The sequence below is a fragment of the Mixophyes fleayi genome, chromosome 9 (genome assembly GCF_038048845.1).
Source record: "Mixophyes fleayi isolate aMixFle1 chromosome 9, aMixFle1.hap1, whole genome shotgun sequence".
Classification (NCBI taxonomy): Eukaryota; Metazoa; Chordata; class Amphibia; order Anura; family Limnodynastidae; genus Mixophyes; species Mixophyes fleayi.
The window spans coordinates 112,887,712-112,910,792 of NC_134410.1; the positions used below are offsets into that span (position 1 = coordinate 112,887,712).

At 43.3% G+C, this 23,081-nt stretch overlaps 1 protein-coding gene across 1 annotated transcript in view; it reads left to right on the top strand.

Annotated features, from left to right (window-relative positions):
• Nucleotides 1-23,081, top strand: part of PLXNB3 (plexin B3) — a 69,510-nt gene that overhangs the window by 44,879 nt on the left and 1,550 nt on the right. Inside the window, 29 exon segments of the mRNA XM_075184979.1 lie at nt 402-420; nt 422-535; nt 1,423-1,579; nt 4,026-4,134; nt 7,047-7,158; nt 7,375-7,503; nt 8,953-9,075; nt 11,431-11,524; nt 12,335-12,504; nt 13,034-13,179; nt 14,437-14,542; nt 14,982-15,112; nt 15,198-15,374; nt 15,460-15,625; nt 16,683-16,916; nt 17,014-17,175; nt 17,260-17,408; nt 17,578-17,678; nt 17,788-18,005; nt 18,236-18,414; nt 18,574-18,640; nt 19,612-19,918; nt 20,749-20,852; nt 20,928-21,015; nt 21,141-21,307; nt 21,416-21,576; nt 21,674-21,821; nt 21,906-21,970; nt 22,840-22,915. Coding sequence (XP_075041080.1) covers nt 402-420; nt 422-535; nt 1,423-1,579; nt 4,026-4,134; nt 7,047-7,158; nt 7,375-7,503; nt 8,953-9,075; nt 11,431-11,524; nt 12,335-12,504; nt 13,034-13,179; nt 14,437-14,542; nt 14,982-15,112; nt 15,198-15,374; nt 15,460-15,625; nt 16,683-16,916; nt 17,014-17,175; nt 17,260-17,408; nt 17,578-17,678; nt 17,788-18,005; nt 18,236-18,414; nt 18,574-18,640; nt 19,612-19,918; nt 20,749-20,852; nt 20,928-21,015; nt 21,141-21,307; nt 21,416-21,576; nt 21,674-21,821; nt 21,906-21,970; nt 22,840-22,915 — 3,979 coding nt within the window.

Sequence of the window (23,081 nt, forward strand, 5' to 3'; positions counted from 1 at the left end):
CAGTTATTCAGACAAAAGAGACTTTCAGTCTGTGTTTTATTACATTTCTTTGGAAGAACAAACGCGACATCGCTCTCTTCGTTTTTTTATTTTATTATTACTATATGGAAACCTCACTGAGTTGTTTTCGGACCATGTAAATGAGAGGGGCCTAGACTGTTGTGCTGTATAGAGGTGACAGACATCTGAGGGAACTTCAAATATCCCAAATGAATCTGTACTAGTGATTGTGTTAATCTTTTTATGATGTTTTCCGCATGAACCCCGAAGTGACCTCAGAACTCACTGTTTATGCAAATACTACTTGCAGGAGTTTGTACCTATAGGGGGGGGGGGGTGATGACAAAAACTAGTTTGTGTTGGTGTATGTTTTCTCAATGAGCCCTACTCCCTGTTTGCAGGTGCACGGAGAAGCAGGAAGTGCGCAGATAGCGACCAGGAGACCCACTGGCTGTGGAGTTTTAATGATCAGAATCAGTGTGTGTCAATCCAGGGTCTTTCCCCGGCCAATCAGAGCCGACAGGAGCAGACTGAGGTAAGCGCGATGCAGCGCAGGTGGGGGGTAAGCAAAGGGTTAAAGGGCGACTATAATTAAATTTACTTGGCATACAAATCACTAATAACATTCACAGGTATATATGTAAATATTGCCGGAGCTTACTGGTATCCATGTGCAAAGTGGGGTAAGATATTTCTCCTCTGTACAGCACACTTCCTGTCAGTAGGTCTATTGCAGTCACTCTCTTGTCTCAAAGACAACAGTTTGCGCTCTGTTGCACAGCAAATGTATATAATAATTGTAACAAAAGAATTCCTGGCATGAGGACTTCTACTAATAACATTGACAAGGATATGTGCAGATCTTGTATATAATGCACCTTGTATGTTAGTGGATGTTATGATCCTTTAGATCCAAGTATTTCGGCGGAAGACCCACAGGTCAGATGCAGCCCTACATGAATTCTCTGCCACCCTCGTCATTACTCAATAACCCCATAAAGTCATATTTTTTAGTTACTATATTTTAATTGTATTCTGTTAGCACATATGACGTGTCCTCATTCATGTGAATACATGCACAGGAAAGCTTCAGCTAAAGTAACTTATGCAACTGTTTAATGGAGAACAATATAAGGTGCCCTAGATATGGCGGGACCCAAACAATGACTGCCCACCGATGTAGCACCCATACCTGGTAAGGTTGGGAGCTTTTCCCAGCAGGTCCACATCCCTCTTTTGACCTCTGCAAGTTGTGGTTGTCTTGCAAAAATCAGGACTGTTGTCAAAGATTGTTGCTATGATTGCTTTTGTGTAATGGAGCACGACTGTCCATTATCCTTCTGGGAATTGGAGAATACTATCAGATCCTGTCTATATCTAGTCCCTGGTGTCTAACACACCTCTCTCTTCCTGTTCCCTCAGGTCTCCATGACAGTGCTGCAGTTCCCCGCTGTGGCAGAGAAGGACGGCTGGAAATGTCTGTTCAATGAGTTGTCCAGTCCAGCACTCGTTTATGGCAACCAGGTCAGGTGCAGCTCTCCTTCACCAGAACAACTGCCCCCTAATGACCATGGCAAAGGTGAGTTTCCAGACACAGCAGGCATGAGACGTTTCTATAGGGGCAGCTTCAGACCTTATATTGTTGTAGCGGTAATGCCTCTCGGACCTCCTCACATGCCTCGCACCTCCTCTTCACTTTTACTTGCTTTTCCAGCTAGTTCTTCTACCTCCTGCCCACAGAGGATGGAAGGAGAGCAGGGTGCTCTCCTTTCTCCTCTTCTGATAGGCTGCATTGTGCGTAGAGGGTCACATGACTTGGAACTTGGCTCCTCCCATTCAGTGATATTCTCATCTTTGCTAGATACGGAGCAGCCGGCTGAGGGCTGTAGGTGAAGTCCTGCCAGGCAGCCTGTTGCTCGGTTCTGAGGGGAGATTGAAGACTTTTTTATGCTGCGTTTGTTATAGAATTAGGTGCCCAAGGGGTGTGGTTTATCTCTAAGTGGTTGCCGATGCAGAAGTGTCATGTGCTGTCTTGAAGCTCTTGGCATTGAACGTGGTTATTGCAAATAGTATGCATGAATACACTTAAGGTTAAAGATTGACAAGGGTTTGGTAAGGCACCCCGAAGCCAAAATAGTTACTACGTAATATCCTGCCTTGCTTACCACGGGCCCTGGCCACGGCACCCCTGTGAGATCGCCACGGCACCCCAGGGAGCCACGTCGCACAGTTTCGGAACCACTGATTTAGTCATTCCCTCTACCTGGACAGAGCAGGAAATCCGCTGCAGGAAACTCTGGTGGAAGTAGGATTAGGGGTAATGAACGCTTAAAGCAGTTGCATTTTCAATAGAAGTTAGATGTTAATATTAAGTGGCATTATAAAATAATCACATTTTAAGTGTGTGGCTCTTTTCAGTAAACGTAACAGTGGAATCCTGCAGATGTGTGTGTGTATGTGTATATATATATATATATGTGTGTGTGTAAATAAACATTCTTATGTCTTGTTGGCTTTTTTTTTTGTTTTGTTATTTTCTCCATCTACAGTAACAAAACAATGTATTATCTAGGCCTCAGCAATGGTCTGGCTGCAACATTGTTTTTAAATAATATTTTCATGTCTTTGTTTAGATTAGATTTCACATCAGATGTTTTCGTCTCTAGACATATCCTGTGCTCAGTACAACTTCTTGGGTCTTAAAGTTTAAGGTCTATTTTATAAGCGTGTTTAAAATACAACAGAATTGTATTATGAATGTGCCCCGTGGTCACATTATGTGGGAAGTGTCGCCATTCCTTACTTTTATCCTATTTGCACATTTGTTCCCATGCTATGGTACTTAGAAACTGTTGTGAGTTGTTAGTAAAGTAAGGACCTGGACATTGTTTAGCCTGTGCTTGCAGTGATCAGGCTTTATAGGCATGCAAAGCATTCGCAAGGTTCCTGAGCTTGCAAACCACGGGCTTATGGGTGTATATCGTGCCGTGGCGGATGAGGAAGTGAGGAGGGTGGTATAACTGGTCATAGGGAAACCAAAGTCTTCTCTGGAACCTTGTGTCTGTCATATGAAGCATGCTCTGCTAATTGTGTCTAGAAGTCATGCTGGAAACTGATGACTGCACTGACGACGTTTAATTTTTAAAGAGGAAATATAACTTGCTAAGTCCAATATAATTAACATCGCTCCGTAAACAACTATTGTCCAAAAAAAAAATGTTTCCCTTCGCTTACTTACTGTCCTTCATGTTGTTTCACCTGAAATTGCGCTGGGGGACACGTTCTGCTTTGGAAACCTGTATGGGAAGAGGGGCTGTGAATCTCTATTTTATTCGCCATATCCCTTGGTTTAAAAAGTTTACAATGTCTCTTTATAAATGTAATAAAGTTACATAAAGGTTTTGGTAACATGATTACTTAATGGAATGCAACTGACTTGGCAAAAAGTTACCCAGCCTTATCTGAACTTTGTACTAGAAGTCTTGTTCTGTCTTGGGGGGGGGGGGGGGGAGTTTGTGGTCTGTTTCTGTGCAGTCCTGGCTAACCAGTGAGCGGGAAGTCCTATCGTAATTCTAATGATCTTTGGTTCTTGTCTGGAAGCCATTCATAGCTGTCTAGTTAGCGGTACGGATGGCAGCTTCCTGAACACAGCAAGCAAATTAAGGTGCATGTACATTCTGACATCTTAAAGTGGTTTTCACTGAACTAGAGCTACCATCAGCAGTGCCTTAGTAAGTTGTTTGATTAAGAATTGCACGTGATTGGACGGAACTCTGAGGCCAACCAATCAGGTGCAGCCTTGCCTGTTGCGTCTTCTCATTACAAAGTTTGAAAAGTCCAGAGGCCAGCCCGGTAAAGGCACTAATCTGTAAGATAACATGTCCACAGCATTCTTACTATCGTGTTATTGCCATCCTTTATAAAGTGCCAGAGTGTACGACTGCATAGCAATGCATAAATTACATAATGTAACACAGACTAACTTACCGGTGCAATGGTCCGTCTAACGTGTCCTTCTGTTATAGATCATATAACTGTACGTTTAGCGCTGGTTTTCCAGAACGTCACCGTCGCTGCCACAGACTTTGTCTTCTATGACTGTGGAGCTGTAATGGACCTGGCTGTCGCTCACCCGTGAGTTTTCTGTTCTGTGGGTAGTGACCGTTGATTTAAAATAAAGGTTATGTATTCGGGTTATAAATGGATGCAGAAAAGATTGTGCTGGTACAGCATCGGATGTAGGCAGTGGCTATTGTATATTGTACCTTGCAAGACTATCATCATCAGCAGCAGCTATTTATATAGCGCCACTAATTCCGCAGCGATCTACAGAGAACTCGCTCACATCAGTCCCTGCCCCATTGGAGCTTACATTCTATGTTCACTAACACACACAGATACATACAGACTAGGGTTAATTTTGTCAGCAGCCAACTAACCTACCAGCATGTTTTTGGAGTGTGGGAGGAAACTGAAAGAAATCCACACAAACACAGGGCGAACTTACAAACTCCACACAGAAAAGGCCATAGTCGGGAATCAAATTCATGAACCCAGCGCTGTGAGGCAGAAGTGCTAACCACTGAGCCACCGTGCTGCCCATAATGCCATAGAACCAATGTAGAACTATTTTTTTAAAAAAAAATTTAAGCAACAATTCCACATATAATACTTAATACTTTTTTTTCTTTAAATAGAAAGTTGTTACTTTTTTTTGTAAGCATGCATAAAAAAAATGGTTGCCAGACGGTCAGTCCACAATAGACATGAACTCTGGGCAAGTTATGTGATGGCAGAGGGGGGAGAAGGAGGATGTCACATGCAGACAGAGCTTAGAGAGGCTTTCCAAAGAGCTTCTGCTCACTACCTCATGTGCCATGTGACTGTGGTTGCCATGGTAGTCAAGGGATCATAATAGCAGCCTGAAGAGTAAAACCAGGTAAAATGGTAATACCCGAATTTTTCTAATAGCTTGCAACAGTGATTTTGTTTTTATTTTCATATATTAATACATAGGCCCTCAAATCTCGTATTCTTTCTTTCCTTCCTATCAATACTGATGATTGACAGGAGTACATGCTAGATCTGTGCAAATCGAAGTTTTATACGATAACTAGTAAAAGTTGGTTGGCTCCAGCAGTTTGGAGGGCTCTAAGCAACAAAAATTATGGAGGTACCTGTAACATCTTGAATTAAAACAGGAAAAAAAAGAATTTTACTATATATTGCACAAAATGAAATAACGTAATATAAATACAAATATATAATTTGTCTAATAAAAGTGATGTTTAAATGACCTGTACACCAGCATAGGAAGAATGTTTTCTCACCATACACTGGAGTGTTGAGGAAATAACTTCTTCCTCGCACCCTGTATCCTCTACTAAAACACATCGTAAGGCTTATTGCGCAAGAATCGACACTTGTTCCCACACTGCTCACAGCATGAAGTTCTAAAGAGACGGACACACAACTCAGATTGGAGCCTGACCTTTGTGTTTACGTGTTGTAAAAAAAAAAATATATATGCTGTAAAGGGTGGACGGGATTTAAATGCTTAGCACAGGTTAGCAGTAATATATGTAGAACACTGTGACCATTGTCTTTATTTCAGAACACTATTGAACACAAATCTTATCTGTTCTGTATGTAAAGAGGACTATAAAGTAACATTACATGCATCTGCAGTGTATTTATAGAATATAGTGCAGTACTTCTCTACAATTGCACACATTATATTTTTTTTTTATGTAGCGCTGTACTCACTCGCATCAGTCCTTGCCCCATTGGAGCTTACAGTCTAAATTCCCTAATACACACACATAGACACACGTCAATTTGATAGCAGCCAGTTAACCGATCAGTATGTTTTTGGAGTGTGGGAGGAAACCGGAGCACCCGGAGGAAACCCACGCAAACACAGGGAGAACATGCTAACCACTGAGCCACCGTGCTGCCCTACAATCCTGCATATACACACAGACCAAGTCCCTCAGTTGCATTACAATAAATATTGCGATTTGCTTGGGGGGTTTCTTACCCCTTTAAGGTGCTGGGCATAACATAATCTCAATAAAAATGACTCCAAAAATGTAGGCACCAGAAATGATTTATTTTTGATTTTGGCTACTGATTAGTCCAGTCCTGTCCTAAGTCACCCGCACTAACAGAGACATCCAATTATCACAGATAAAAACCCCTTTGCCTAACGTTTACATTACACCCACACAGCCTCCCTGGCGTGGATCTCTCCTTATGACACATAGGGATCCACTCGGTTAAGCGCACACAAAAAATGGTCCCCACAACCGAGTGTACTCACAGAAACGGTCACACACTATTGAGAGTGTAGGCTGGTGTCCAAATTCAAAACAGATTATTTTAGATTCACAAGATAGTGGCCCACAAAGCTTGTCGTGGCAAGGGAATGCTAATGTACCTCTAGGGCAGGGACTGATCTTCGGTTTCCTCCCACACTCCAAAAACATACTAGTAGGTTAATTGGCTGCTCTTAATTTGACCTTAGTGTTTCTCGGTCTGTGTGTGTTAGGGAATATTTAAACTCCAATGGGGCAGGGACTGATGTGAGCCCTGCGTACAGTACAGCGTTGTGTAACTGGTGGCACTATATAAATAGCTGATGGTTTATGTAATGTGATTTACAGTTTGGATGTATGGGAAAATGTTACTTGGAATCGGGGTTAATGGAGTATGTTACTGCAATACCATATAATGTGTGGTCTATCTACTTGTGGTGGGCTTTAATCAAATGATAGGTGTGACCAGGCATAGTCTGGGCACATTGTGGGCATGGTCAAAGCTTTAGTCAAATGATAGGTGTTGCTTGGTGAATCATCGCCGTGGTATGGGCACATTGGCGGCATAGTCAAAGTGTTTGAGCTTGGTATGTCGTGAGGTGCGCATGTGTGTTCTGTTTGTATTGTATCGGTGGCTGGTAAGAAGTGGGCTTCAGATATTGGCAGTGTATATTGAACTGGCTGCATGCTATTAAAGTTAGACGTTAATTGCCGGATTTGCGTCTACAGATGCACGGAATGTGTCGGCAGCCGGTGGAGGTGTTACTGGTGTCTGTCGGATCGTCACTGCACCCACACTGCCCACTGCAACAAAGACCAGATGATCATCTACAGCCTAAAGGTAAGAACCACCAGATGTCCACTAGATAATTCACTTTATACCAAGAGGTTGGTATACCCCTTTTAGGGCTACCTGGGTTACAAGAGATCTATAACTTGGTTCTATATTTTTCTAATAAGACAAAAGTTGTTGACATTGTCGGGAGCTGATGACTGACAGATTTGACGATTTACTAATCTATAAAAGCCTCTAATACCCATCTTACTGTTCCCGCAGGACGAACAACAGGAGCTGTGGGGTCCGGATTCTTGCCCAAGGTTGGAGAAAGTTGAGGGGTCTCCTCTGATCCCTGTTGGATTGGAGAGAGAACTGGATCTTATTGGCCGTAACCTTCAGCTCCTCAATGTGAGTCTGGTTGCACCTGATCTTTCAGCTGTGTAAATAAGTGATGAGGGTCTTTGCATAGCTGCCAACTATTTAATTTGCTGTGGTTTCCTTAGATTAGTTGACATTGTTTTCTTCCAGTTCAGCTATATAGATTTCCAGGCCAATCGCACCACACAGCAGGATGAATTGACCGCTGTCTTATCCAGCTTTATTCATATAGGGAGATTGAATTCAGCGCGGTTTGTCTCCGGAACAGTGCAGGGAGACTGATCGCGCCAATGTCCAGGCTGGAGTCTCCGCTCCTTTTTCCTCTAAACATTTATGAGCGGAGATTTCTTATCGCAATGAGCAAAGCAGGACAATTCAGTCTCCCCCATAGACTATAAATCCTGCATAATACGAATTTACAGTTAGTGTAAAATGCCAATACACAGAAGTCAAAGATTACATCGCTGGAACTCCGCATCTCTCCGAAACAACTTGTTCCCCATCAAAATCTATTTGTGTGGAATTTCACCGTAGTGTCCTTTTTGTTTCTAATTTCAACATTGCTTTCTATACTAAGACACTAACACCGCAAAGTATTGAAACTCACATTGCAGAAACGGTTTATCTGATGATGCATTAGGAGCACATGACCTAGTGGTTAGCACTTCTGCCTCACAAATGGGATCATGAGTTCAATTCCCGACCATAGCCTGATCTGTGTGGAGTTTGTATGTTCTTCCCGTGTTTGCGTGGGTTTCCTCCGGGTGCTCCAGTTTCCTCCCACACTCCAAAAACATACTAGTGGGTTAATTGGCTGCTATCAAAATTGACCCTAGTCTCTCTCTCTCTCTCTGTCTGTGTGTGTGTATGTTAGGGAATTTAGACTGTAAGCTCCAATGGGACAGGGCCTGATGGGAATGAGCTCTCTGTATAGCGCTGCGGAATTAGTGGCGCTATATAAATAACTGATGATGATGATTAGCAGTAAGTGAGTTTATGAAGATCTATGTAGTCCAGTGATAAAGATGGCCACACAAGTTTATCCGGTCCCTTGGATCTAACTAGCACAACAGTTAATTGGAGTGAAGGAAGCAAGGCCAGATATTAGCTATAATAATGACTTTCCAGTACAGAGGTGGAGGAGCCATTTTTCCCTTTCATTGCATTTTTTTATTGCACTGAAAATACATATTAAGCACATATATGTATGTGTGCTCAGTTAGTGCGTGTGTTCTTCTACTTTGCTGCCAAGTCACATGCATCTATAATAAAATTGCTGTAAATGGAAGCTTGTAATGCTGAGCAGCATGTGAGTTTTGTTATCGTGTCTGGAAATTTTATTTGCAGGATTTTTAACTCCCTGCCTATCGGACCTTCGTCTATGAATCCGATTTAAGCTTTGTCATTTTTGGTGATGTCATTGTTTGCAGACCAATCATATCCTTTCCCTGTGACCCATGTCTTTGTGGACCTTTGCAGGGAGAGGCTCTAGGGTACAGCTGTATAATAGAGGCGGAGGGGATGCCCATCACTCTGCGGGCACAGATCGAGAAGATGGCCGGGGATGATGACCGTTATAAAGTGCACTGTGAGACTCACAAGGTGGGTAGAGATGGCTATTCATGGCTATATGCTCTGTTAAATGTCTAACTAAAATACATACAGTGCCTCGAAAAAGTATTCTAAAGACTGGAGTTTTTATTTTGGTCACAAATTCATCTTCAAGGATAATAAATAGTAAACTAAAAAGTGATAAGGATATTTCAAGGTTTTTTTTTTTTTTTTTTTTAAGTATTCATTCCCCTGGGTCAATATTTAGGTAACACACCTCTAGCAGCTATTACAGCCGGGCGTAATAACTTTTAACACCAAAATGGAGCGAAATTCCTCCAGGCAACATTGCTCAATCCCTGTCCGGTTATTTGGTCAGTTTGAGGTTTTGACACAGATTTTCAGTGTGCATTAATGTTAGGATTGGGCCACTCAAGAACATTTTTTTTTATTTATTTTTTTGTAAGACCTTTGTATTGCTATTGTATTATTCTTGTATGTTTTTGGTCATTGCCCTGTCAAAAAGATCAACTTAGGTTGAGCTTTTTTTGGTGGAGGATATCCGTGTTTACCCAGGATTTGCCTGTAATGTGCCCAATTTCATCGATCCTGACAACTACTTCCACTGCTGTACAATGCACTGCCCTGAGATCTGACGGTCAATGACTTTCCATTGGTCTTACAACCTTGCCCAGTTTTGTGCCTCTGTTTAATCATATCTGACTTGTTTGAATGATTCTCTTGTCTATATTTTCATTTATTTATTTTTTATTTTTTTTAAAAAATAAATAAATCCCTTTTTCTACTATACTGAGCTTTCTCCTATTGTGAGGGGTGTTTATATATACTAAAGGTCATTTATACATTTCTTACACAAGTGAAGTTAATGAACAAATTATGTGAAGTTATGTATGGCATCTGTCTAAATCTGAGCTTGCAAATACATGGGGTATGAATAATTAAAATGCACTTCGGGGAACCTGAATACCTTTTCAAGGCACTGTATATAGTATCTAGCAAATACAACATTTAAAAGTGTTTTTTCACCTTCAGGTGACTTTATTTTGTTGGTTTGTATACAACCTATTGCTTTTTTTTTGTTATTTTTGTTGCGTTTTCTCAGTCATGTCCTTACATGAGTGGTTAGTTTTGTTTTTCGTTGCCCTGGGATAAGACACAGCTGCTCTCTGGAGGCAGTTGTAGATATGGGATCTCTTATCTGGAGGCCTGATAATCCAAAAGAAAATACACAAAACAAGTAAATAATAGTGGATGCTGCTTAACTGATAGTCGTAAATTCCAAAGCCTTTCCTCCGCAGTCACTGGTCCTCATTTGCCACATGCGAAACAGTGGAGGCGGTGGAAATTCCACATTGGCGCTGTGTCCCTAGATTTCCGCCGATAAGAGGAATTGGGCGTCGCTTCTAAGTATGGGCTAGGCTCAGCGGTGTGTCTAGCTTACGGAGAACTACAAAAATGATATTTCACTATGCAGAACGGGATTATTGAAACTGAGATAAAGGGTGCAGAAGTGCGCCTCTAGCTGTGCAAAAAATGTGCAGAACCATTTCCAGTCTGCAAAAACACTTCAGCTTTGTATAACCTATGTGCTGACAGAGATATTAGGTCTTACCTATTCTTGTTCTAATTGAAACTTTTAGTTGCATTTCTGTGGCGAAACGCGTTTCTAGGCGCAGTTTGCAAAATTCTAAAGATAACTTTTCAAATTCTGTGTTTCTAACCTTCAAACACATAAGTGCCTCATGTAATAAAAACACTACTGATGTCCCCTCACTCGCAGGATTAAGTTAAGCCATAGAGGAGGCTAAACTGAACAGGATCTTAGGAAAAATAAGAAAAGTTATATTTAAAGAGTGAGTTTGAAATGTCAAGAGGTTGAAATTTGGTGTGCTTAGTGCACATTGTGGCGCTTCACATTTTTCTGCCTCTCCGCAGAACTAGGCATACTTCTAGTTTGCGGAGAAGTCTTTAAAGAGCGCTAAGTGTACACCTTGAAATGCGTTGGGTTGACCATCTAGGCTCACCAGTGCAAAACCAAAGTAATTTGTGGTGCCTGTGAAGTGTGAAGGAGCTAGTTGTACCTTTACAGAATTAACGTGGGCTTGACCATAATCTGTGTTTTTGCAAATTGATATTTATTTTATTGCTGTTTATATTATATTTGGTAATCATTTATTTAATTGACAAGTGTTAAGTTGTGCAAATGGTACAGAACAGGTACAGGCACCGTTTAGAGCCTGTCCGCACTTTTAGGTGTCTACAGGAAGGCTCTCACGCTTGGCGACTGATTATTTCTAACTTCGCCTGCGTCAGACTCTCACATGGGCAAATCTACAGAATGTATAGGGCACGATGGTCAATATCGGAATGTTTTCTCTCTTGCAGTACGAGTACCCTCTACATGTCCTGGAGCAATCTGTCACTGTGTATGTGAAGAAAGGGGATACCTATCGTATAGACAATAATGGCCCCATAAAGGGTAAGTCGTTGACCTTCATTTCTCTTTATTGGCGAATTCGTTCTCTGCTGCCCGGTGACCCGGCGATCGATGGCCATCTGTGGTTTTATTGTTAACCCAAAGATGTGTCTGTGAAACGGCAATCCTGTCCACCTGATGGCTCTGATATAGACACTCCAGGTGTTGTAAAACTACAAGCCCCAGCATGCTTTGCTAGTAGATAACTAGCTGATAACTGGCAAAGCATGCTGGGGCTTGTAGTTTCGCAACACCTGGAGTGTCACAGGTTAGACATCACTGGTCTATATGTTCACAGATCAGGAGATCGTCATCCGAATAGGGAGGTTTGCAGGTAAAGAGAGAGAGACTGCAGTGGCGGAATATTGTAGGATGAACGTGCTGTAGCAACCGTATACAAAGCTGGTATATGTACTATATAAAGTCCAGGTGGGGACAGAACTGTGACATATCGGACTATATGACACACCCTTGTCAATGGCATACGTAGCTGGGAATTTCTACTGCATTGTTCTGCCCATCCATTGTTGGTGACTGTTGTCATGGAATAGCGCCATCCAGTGGCCTAGAACAAATAAGCCACTAAATAGATTTATATGTGTTTCATATAACGTCACCAAGCCCATGTAATATATACATATAAGTTTACGAATCGGACCATTGTCTTTACCACTCAACATTTTATTTGTTACATCACAGCTGAGAGTGTCCAATCAGAGTACATAGATCTCTCTCTCGGGATGACCTGTTTCTGAGACCAATGTACTCGCTTTTCTTGTGTATAAAGGTCCCCATTCTGCCCTCTTCTCACAGTGACCCTGTATGACTGCTCCGTGGGACAGTCTGACTGCAGTCGCTGCCAGGCCTTGGCCCCCGAGTATAACTGCTTATGGTGCGGAGAAGACGACCAGGCCTCGTGTCTACACCGGGATCAGTGCGGGTCAAGCACCATCAGCGTCTGTCCTACGCCGTTCATCCACTCGGTAACTATAAAATAGCATATATGGGCATGGTGGCTCAGTGGTTAGCACTTCTGCCTCACAGCACTGGGGTTATGACTTCGATTCCCGACCAAGGCCTTATCTGTGTGGAGTTTGTATGTTCTCCCCATGTTTGCATTGGTTTCCTCCAGGTGCTCCGGTTTCCTCCCACACTCCAAAAACATACTAGTAGGTTAATTGGATGCTAACAAAATTGACCCTAGTCTGTCTGTCTGTGTCTGCCTCTGTATGTGTGTATATTAGGGAATTTAGACTGTAAGCTCCAATGGGGCAGGGACTGATGTGAATGAGTGCTCTGTACAGCGCTGCGGAATTAGTGGCGCTATATAAATAAATTGTAGTAGTAATAATATAATATAATAAGACGCCAGCCCCGTCTTTTCTATATGAATGAGTTGCTGTGCCGCTTCGTGGGAAGCTGGGGGCTGAGTGGGGAAGTGGCTGTTCAGTAAGTGTCCCTCTTAAGCTGCCATGTTGGCTGGTAGGTTTATCTTGGTGTCTTGTTGCACAGTTTTCCCCGCTGACTGGTATTGTGGAAGGAGGAACAACCGTTACTATAAGTGGAGCCAACATGGGGCAGAGAGCGGCAGAGGTGTCTGTGACGGTGTCTGACCAGCCTTGTACCGTTCTGCCAGATCAGTATATGGTTTCCAACAGGTTAGTACATCGCCATTCTGACCCTTGCATAATATTCTGTGAGCATTATTATGGCTGCTTTACACCATCGCTACGGCCTGTCCAGGTCCCTCTCCTTATCGCCGCTGACACACTGCATTCGGGGCTTGTTTTACAGTGACTGTAGACGTTCCAGTAGCCGGCTGCTATTGGCTGAAGGCATCCTGAAATAGATGTGTTTATGTGTCTGTATTTAGTTGGAGCCAGCCGGACTTGTAATTGGCTACTGTTCTGGAGCTGTTCTGAGCTTTCTCAGTTAGTGGTAGCCCAGCACCCTCTGTTGGGGGATATTATTACTGCAGGATTATACTGATAGGGAGCACAAAAATGTCTTTTATGGAATAACTATACATTTTGCTCCATATTTATTTTTTTTACAAAAAAATGTACATATTTATGTTGTAAATATGTAAAAAAAAAAAAAGTATTCCTTTAGTCAGTTTTTTGGAAGCTCTTAACAAAACAGATGTTTTGATTATGATTATGCCCTGCGGGCAGGGCACTTTTACCTCTCAGTCTGTATGTATTACCCAGTATTGTCTTATTACTGAGCTTGTTCCCAATTGTAAAGCGCTACGGAATCTGCTGGCGCTATATAAATAAATGATGATTACCTGCCTCAGTGGAATGACAAAAATTCTGTGTACAACGCTGTTGGCATAATATAAACAAATGATGATGGCGCCAAAACAGAATTTTTACTTTTGACAGGAGCTATCCTTTGGTTACTGTAGGACAGATGGAGCATTCAGGGATCAACCAATTGCAATTTACCATTTTCCTCTTTTCTGCTCAACTGATGAATTAATATGTGACTGGGATCAAACTTGATTGGCTGATCAAATTTCTCATTGTGACCAATCAAACCTGTCGGCATTCTGATCATTTAGAACAGTCATTGGTATCACCACATACTGTGTATTGCCAGGTTATATAAGCACACAAATTTGCGCTTGTTGCACCCATATGATTTGGACAATTAGAAACATTTGGGCAGTATGGTAATGTCTAATTAAAAATTGTCTGGAATCCGAAATGCAGTTATTTTACTTTGTGAGGTAAAATTCTTATATAACATCACACAAAATAATTTAGGGAGCAAGTAATGTTTACAGGAGCTAATGATGCACCTGAGGGTATATTTACTAAATGGCTAGAATCTGATTGGTTGCTATAGGCAACATCTCCACTTTTTCAAACCCGCAGTTTAGTAAATATACCCTCTGTTCTCTTCCATAGTATTGTCTGCAGGTTATCTGCCAGTGAGGGCGAGATGTCTGGACCTGTGAAAGTCTCTGTTGATGGTCGTGATCCTGGCGTTTCCACTCAGCTTTTCTCTTACCAGGCAAGTTCCCAATGCTTAAAAATGGATTTATCACCTGCACACAGGTCTATCTGTTCACACCACATAGGTGGATTCAAAACTTGACCATACATCCATTATTGGCATTTGAGATAATGACATACTTTGTCTGGGAGAGGGGGGTGATTGGAGGGCGGAAGGGGGCGGGGCGCGGCCTAACACTGCTTTTTGGCCCCGCCCAGTGATGAAAATGCCACTTTGCCGTGGGGGCGGGGCCAAAATGACGTGATTCACCGCGAATCGCGTCATTTTGGGAAGGCAGTTGCGGGATGCGGGAGACTTGCCTGCTCTCCCAGGAGTCCGTGACACCGACCCGAATTTCGGGAGTCTCCCATACGTTCCGGGAGAGTTGGCAAGTATGGATAATGAAAGTAGGGACTTTATTTTTTTTACTAACTCTGATATTCTGTCCTTTTTACAGGACCCCATTCTTGAATCCCTCACCCCACTAAGAGGTCCCATGGCCGGGGGGACGCAAATCACCATCTCCGGTTCCCAGCTACTGACTGGCGATCAGATTAATGTGACCGTAGGAGACTTGCCTTGTGAAATGTCAGTAGTATTATTTTCATGTGTTTGATCTTGTACTTGTTGTTTGTGTTCCTGTGAGCTGATTAGCGTTTCTGTTCACTCCCAGGTTGCGGAATGTCGCTGAAGATCAGATATCTTGTTTAACGAGCCCCAGTTCTGTTCATCAGGAGGTGTCTGTCAGTGTGTTCTACGGAACGGCAGAACGAGTGCTGGAAAATGCATTGTACAACTACACGGAAAACCCGACCATCTCCTCTGCCTCCCCCTTGGCCGGCTTCTATAAGTAAGAACGGATTCTCAAGTCTCGGCACAGAACCCAATCTCAGGTGTGAGTGTCTCACCTGTGTGCGATTTTGTTTTTCTCGCAGGGGAGGACGGAATGTTGTGGTCACCGGTTCAAATCTGGATGTCGTTCAGACTCCGCGTATGAGCGCCCTGGGTATGCCCCCTCCGGAGGAGCTTGAAAGCAAAGAGGGAAGCGTCCGAAGGAGGAGGAGGAGAAAGAGGGAAGCGGGGCCTAATCCTGTGCAAGAGGTGAGGTTCACGTGGTCTTCATAGCCCCCATTCATCACAGGAGACGGAATTTAAACTCCTTACAAAATGGACAGCTTTGAACCTCCAGGCTCAGTTTTGTGTTAAAATATAAAGTACATCTGTCGCTAAGCACAGATGGCCTCCTTGGTGTGTTTATGGTCAGTATGTCACCTCCTAGCTGGGATTTTGTTCAAGGTTCCTGGACAAGGTGTTAAGTCGCACACATTTTGTTACTTGGACTTTATTTATGTTTGATCATTAATTCCACTTGGCTAATAATTGGCTTATGTAGCATGTTGGAGACTGGGTGGTGATAACATTAAGTATTGCTCCAAATGTCACCTTTAGCCAGCTCTGAAAGCATTTTTTTGTACTGACTATTTTATAAAAATATACAGATGGACAATATTGTTTACTGACACAGTATTTAGGAATTCCGAAAAATATATAAGAAAGTGAAAGTAGTAGCAACTAAGTAGTAAGGAACCAAAACTCTTGCTGTGTTGAATGTTTTGCGCAGTGTTATAGTGTTATGAGTGTATATGTATGTACAATGTGTCTGTGTATATACATACATTTACACACTGCACCTGGGAGGCCAGTTTAACTGCATTTTAATAGTGTTTGAAGCATATAGGTCAGTGTAGGACCTGCATACAATGAGGTGCCCTTAACGTTGGGATGCAGGCTTAAATGTTTTGATAAAGATATGAACCCAAACCTCATATATTGAATGATTGTAACCTTCTCGTATAAATTATGGACCTAACTAGATTGTTTCCAAATGCTAATTCCTGAGGTCAGCGCTGCTTTTGTTTGACAAGAAGCCCACAGCACCTTAGCTAATATAAGCCAATTGCACCTCCATACTGCGTAATCTCTGCATTAAACACGTGAAGTGGATATTGTTGACTTTAAGTGAATAATAGACATTAACAGCCTGATATTGGCCACAGCCCCTATCCAATTTTAATTCCTTCTTTATTCAGGAAATGTCTGTCAGTAAATGCTGTATTTATTAATCACGCCTTTTATTTTTCCCTTGTTCTGCTCTCAGTTTAGTGAACCGTGCGACCACGAATCCTCCACAGCCCTCACGTGTGTTGTGCCCTTGGTCCCTGACGATTACGTCCTTGTGGACGTACTGCTTGTCCTGGACAATCTCCGGATTCCGTTCAGTAGCTTTGGCAACAACTTCACGTACCAGAAGAACCCGTCCCTCAAACCTCTGAACCGAGACAATCCCAGCAAACCCTACAGCCTGAAGCCTGGGAATGTGCTGGACATAGAGGTATAAATGTTTTCTCGCTATGGCCGCCATGTAGTGTCACCCGGGGCACCTTCTAGTTCCTCGCTCTGTACAATCGCTCTCTTGTTCTCCTTCTTAGGGAGAGGGCTTGGACTCCGGTATCAGTAAACAAGAAGTTAAAGCAATGATCGGAAATGGTATCTGTGCCGTGAAAACGCTCACCCACAACCACCTGTACTGTGACCCACCAATTACTCCGCCACAGCCGCTGGACGCCGGGGCTTCCTTGCCGGAGTTCGTGGTTCGTAATCTGAATCTGGATTAAGTACATTAAGCCTATCCTAGTCCGATATAGCTTTTAGATGTTTTGGTTTCTTTTACTCAGGTGCACATGGGAAATCTTCGCTTTAACCTCGGACAAGTGAAATATGATGTAGAGGGACAATCGAGTTTTCCTAAAGAAGCCAAAATTGGACTAGGTGTTGGAGCTGCCCTGCTCATTCCCGTTGTGCTAATAATCATCTTCATGTACAGGTAGGAGTCCGTCATAAGCTCTGGCACCCGCCATAAGCCGGCACATGTGCCCACTCATGGATAGTGGCACAGGACCCATACTTGTGATGTGTATTGTAATGAGCATGTGATTCTTTCTTTATGGTAGAATATAGAGCTATATTCAGTCCCTAATGCTGTTGTTTTACAGGAGACAGAGTAAACTGGCAATGAGGGATTATAAGAAGGTCCTTGTACAACTGGTGAACTTGGAGACCAGTGTCGGAGATCAGTGTAGAAAGGAATTTACCGGTATGGTGTCCACTCTCCTTCTATACATCCTTGTTTCCAGGACATTCTTGTTTTTATCACTTTAGCTGTAGTAATTGTGTTTCTGACTTCGCCCCATTTCCATTTTCAGATCTAATGACTGAGATGATGGATCTTACCAGCGATATTGAAGGCTCGGGCATTCCCTTCCTAGACTATAAGACCTATGTTGAAAAGATCTTCTTTCCCGGAGACACCAGCTCCCCAATCAGGAAGAGCTTGGACGTGCTGGATAACAGAAGAAGCACTGTGGAGCAAGGCCTGAACCAGCTCTCCAACCTCCTCAACAACAAGCTCTTCCTTATCAAGGTAGAAGCTGGTTATCCGGTCCTTGGCTATATCTTTTCTGCCATTTTCCTCCTCTTACTCTGGGGACGGAGGGCGTTACCACTTAATTTTTCCCTGGAACACATCTCCACACCCTTAATAACTTGCAGTTCCAAGAATAACCTTCTTTACGTAAGGCTGTAAACTGGATAGTGGTCTGTTGACCTCAACTTGGTATTAAACTTCTTCTTTTTTTTGTCCTCCCCTCGAAGCTGATTGAGACTCTGGATGCACAGCCCACATTGTCACAACGCGATCGCTGCCACGCGGCCTCTTTGATCACCGTCGCTCTGCTCGGTAAACTGGAGTATCTGACGGACGTTATGAAGACGCTGCTGTCCAGCCTGATAGACCAATGTGTGGCCAAGAACCCCAAACTGCTGCTTCGCAGGTACACACCTTACCTCCGTCTGTTTGGTAATCCAGTCTGTTCCCAATTGTAAACCGCTGTGTGTATAATTCTGTTTTATTCGCGATGTGAGGTTCCAGGTAAGATATTGGGTATTATAACACAATATGTTGTTTGTTGGAACTTCTGTTTCTTTTTCAGGACAGAAACTGTAGTGGAAAAACTGCTGACCAATTGGATGTCCATCTGCCTGCACTCTTTTCTTCGGGTTAGTGTCTGTTAGTCCTTCTACCTTTCTTTGACCTGTGAAGAAGTTGTCTTCTATTCCAGTGGACCCCCACACTTTCTCAGTTCGAGGTACCCCTTAGGGTCTCCGTCATTTTTTTAAAGGCACCCCTAAGCCAAAAATATTTAACGAGCAGTCCCCCGCCTTGCTTACCACCGGCCTTGTCCCTGTGAGATCACAGCGGCATCCCAGAGAGCCGCAGCGCACAGTTTAGGAACCACAGTTCTATTCTATATTGTGTTCTCTAATGTTGTAATTCTGACTTGTGTATCTATCTACACCGGGGAGGAACTCTAAATATACAGGGTGCTTGGTCATTTCACAACTATTAAAATCTTAAAATATATTGTCAATATTCTAACATTTTTTTTTATGCTGCTTGAGCCCCTTGAAAAGCAATTCTGAATCTACCCCGAGCATTGAATATTGTAGGAGTATGTGCTAGAAAGTCGATTTGACACCATAGTTGTCTGACCAGTACTTATATTATTGGTAGCTATGTGAAACTACCAACAAAACTGCACCATCCCAAGGGAGCAGCCATTTTGTCGAGGCCCAGTATTATAGAAGTAGAAGACCCAGTGTTCAAGAAATGTCTGGATGATGTGTAACTTGTGTTTTGCACGCATATGCCCCTGTGCAGACTTGCACTCTTCTGGCACTTTATGCTTGCTTGTTACTGAAGAGACATGATGGGGGAGGGGAAGGGTTGTTCTAACATTGGTCGAGTACAGGAGGCGTGTTACGCACTTCCGGCTCATGCAGACCTGCAGAGACGCATATACGTCTGGTAGGAGGAATATCTTATACACCTGCACCAACAGCACCACAGAAAAATGAAGTCTCAGGATTTCTTACTCATGTCTGTTGCATCACGCGCTGTGCGGTGTTTACATTTACACATGTTTAAAGTCCCCTATATCAAGCAGCCCCGTACCCTTCTCTCCATGCAGGAATCTGCAGCAGAACCACTGTACATGTTGTACTGCGCCATCAAGTACCAGGTAGACAAAGGCCCGGTGGACGCAGTGACCGGTAAAGCAAAGCGCACTCTGAACGACGGCCGGCTGCTGCGGGAGGACATTGAGTATCGCCAGGTGACTCTCACGGTTATAGTGAAGAACGGCTCCGATGTGCAGCGTGTGCCGGTAAAAGTGTTGGACACGGACACCATCACTCAAGTTAAAGGGAAGATCTTGAATCATGTGTACAAAGGAACTCCGTTCTCCCAGCGACCGCCGGCGCACACGCTGGACCTAGGTAAGACAGACTGACCCTCAGACAAACCCTTTAAACAGAATACAGTTTTGCTTAACCGCTTTCAATCTGTTGCTAAGCAGCGAATTTCATTTATTTCCCCAGTTCTGTACAAAAGCGCTTTATAAGCAGCGCCGTTACTTGTACAAAGTGTAGTTACAGTGAAGCCTAGAAAATAAACCACCGGCATGAAATCTGCTGCCGAAATAACTACACTCCTCTGGGCGTGGCAAACGAAATCGCTAGAATAGTATAAGTCCGTCGCTATCAAACTTCTGTGTATAACCAAGATCAGGTAGTGGTAGCACTCCAGACCGGCAAGATAACACCACCATTGAAGCGCTACGTATAGAGGGGGGGTTGTCCAGAACTAGATAAACATCTATTATATGTATAAACTTATTTAAAGAATATTTGTATAAATGGCTCTTAGCTACTAGACGGCTCGCTTAGCTACTAGACGGCTCGCTTAGCTACTAGACGGCTCGCTTAGCTACTAGACGGCTCGCTTAGCTACTAGATTATTTCAGTAATTTTTAGCAAATTTTGGTTATTATAAGGACTAATATGCTCTCTATTCTTAACACAGGGATCTGGTATCCTTACCATTATGTATAGAAACATTCTGCCTGCATCTGACTTCTTATATGGTCATTGATCTAGTTATTGTCTAATATCCACAAAGCTGCCTTTTAGTACATTACCCTATAATGTATAAGACTACAACTGTACCCATTGAGCAGTGTGTCTTCATGAAGCGTTACTTTTATGCAATTTCTTTGGGGGTGGGGGTTTGTAATGTTCCCTTTAATAAACTTTCCGTATCTCCACAGAGTGGCGCTCTGGTCAAGCTGGCCATTTGACTCTATCAGACGAGGACTTGACTTCACTAGTAGAGGATCATTGGAAGAGACTGAATACTTTGCACCATTATAAGGTGAGTACTGGGTCTCCTCTACGTGTGGCTATCGCCGGCGGTTCCGTCTGAGTCTGACATCTGTTCTTTTAACAGGTTCCCAGTGATGCAACTGTGGCTTTGATACCCCGGTTACATAATAATCAGTGTGAGACACCGAATAGCAGTTTTCTGGGTGGAGAGAGTGAGTGTTTTGCTGGTTTTATTTCAGGAGCCCTCTATATTCTTCTATTGCATCCCCCAGACTGTCCCACTCGATTGGTCATCTCACCTGATCACTTCTCTCTCCGTTACGTCTTTCCATAACAGAAACTCCAATGTTGGAAGACGCTGAGGAAGGTGGCATTAGAACGTGGCACCTGGTAAAATCCGTGGAAGAGCCAGAGGTCTGTAAGCAGCGGCGCAGCAGTTTGCGGGAGAGAGAACGAGCCAAAGCCATTCCAGAAATCTACCTAACACGCTTGCTGTCCATGAAGGTGAGAAGAACGTTAAATGACCACTTAGAGTTATTGGAAACCAGAGGTGGCCCGTTGGGCTCTTCTGATACGTGGACATTGAGGGATCTCTGTCTTTGCCCCTCACAGGGAACGCTGCAGAAGTTTGTGGACGACACATTCCAGGTGATGTTGGGGATAAACCGCCCCGTGCCCATCGCCATCAAATATTTCTTTGACTTCCTGGACGAGATGGCAGAGAAACATGGGATCGAGGATGCAGAGACTGTCCACATTTGGAAAACACACAGGTGGGTACAGTCTGGTTTCACATTACGATTTAGGATCCTCTGTTCCTTTATTCGTTGTGCTCTCTGGAACCAATGACGTTATCTTGCTTGTTGGCAGCCTCATGCAGAGGTTCTGGGTGCTCATACTGAAGAATCCTCAGATGGTCTTCGATATCGAGGTGTCGGAGAATGTAGATTCCATCCTGTCGGTCATCGCTCAGACCTTTATCGACTCGTGTACCACGTCGGAGCACAAAGTGGGAAGAGTGAGTATTTGAAGGTCACGGGGTGAAGTAAGAAGGGGTTCGTAGGTCTGGAGTCTGGAGGTGACTTGTACGTTTTTCTTAAAGGATTCTCCTGTCAACAAATTGCTTTACGCACGTGAAATCCCACGATACAAGCAGCTGGTGGAGAAGTAAGTACACTTGTAATCTGCTCGGCCTCAACATGGAAATTCCTATCTAAGAGCACAAAATACTCTGCGCTGTGTGGCATGAAGTTTAATTACCCCTTTAAAAGAAACCTCATAGGGACGGCATTATAAAAGAAACACCTAAAGAGCGATTATTATTTATAACTTTACACATATTGACTAATTCTATCCAAATAGAAGGGTGGGGGGTGGCCAACAGTTAATGGTACAATTTCAATCTATACAAATGAAAGGCCGCTGTCCTCCTCCATATCTGTCGGTCACATGTTGGGTCCCCCATGACAGATCATCGTCCTTCCAATGTCCTGTCAACAGCCTCCGGTCTTCTGATCTGCAGAGGTGCTGACACCAGTATATCCGTTACAGCTGTACGAATGGCTGTGGAGGTGCTTTTGGGATCTGCCCGGTCTTATTAGATGGGGGTTATACTGTTCACAATTTTTTTTTATAAAAGTACTCCTGGTGGAGCTCTTCTTTGTAGAAGTCTTTCTGTCCCACCTGCCACCCCCCATATATAGCACGCTGCCTGAAACTAGGAGTCATACTGCATTGTATGTTGCCTCTACCATGGTGCTGGATGGGAGACGCACCGACAGACTTCCACCTCATCTGCTTGCAGTGTGATATAGCTCCTGACCTGGAGGGGGGTGGGCCCTAGGGCGGAATCATCTCCCCTTTGTTTTGTGGGGTGTGTTGTGGAAAATTAACCTCCCCCTATAAGGCTCTGTTATACTGAAACATAGCGATACTGGACACTTATAATCTAGTATCATCAGTGTCTAGAAATGGGTTATAATTCCCCTGTAATATACAGGTTGTGCAGCTTGTACATTATATCCTGTCATTTTTAGGTACTATACGGATATCCGACAGACCGCTGCGGCCAGTTACCAGGAGATGAATTCCTCTCTCACAGAGCTGTCCGGGGTGAGTAAAACTCCTCTTAGGTTGTCTCTGTATTTATATGAATTAATTGTCTGTGTATTACCACCCCTGCCCAGCTAGAGTCACCATCGGGTTTCTTTACACTGCACATGGAGGAAGCACCTGTCTGCTTATCACAGGGTGCCGGTTTGTGTCACTTCCCCAGTTA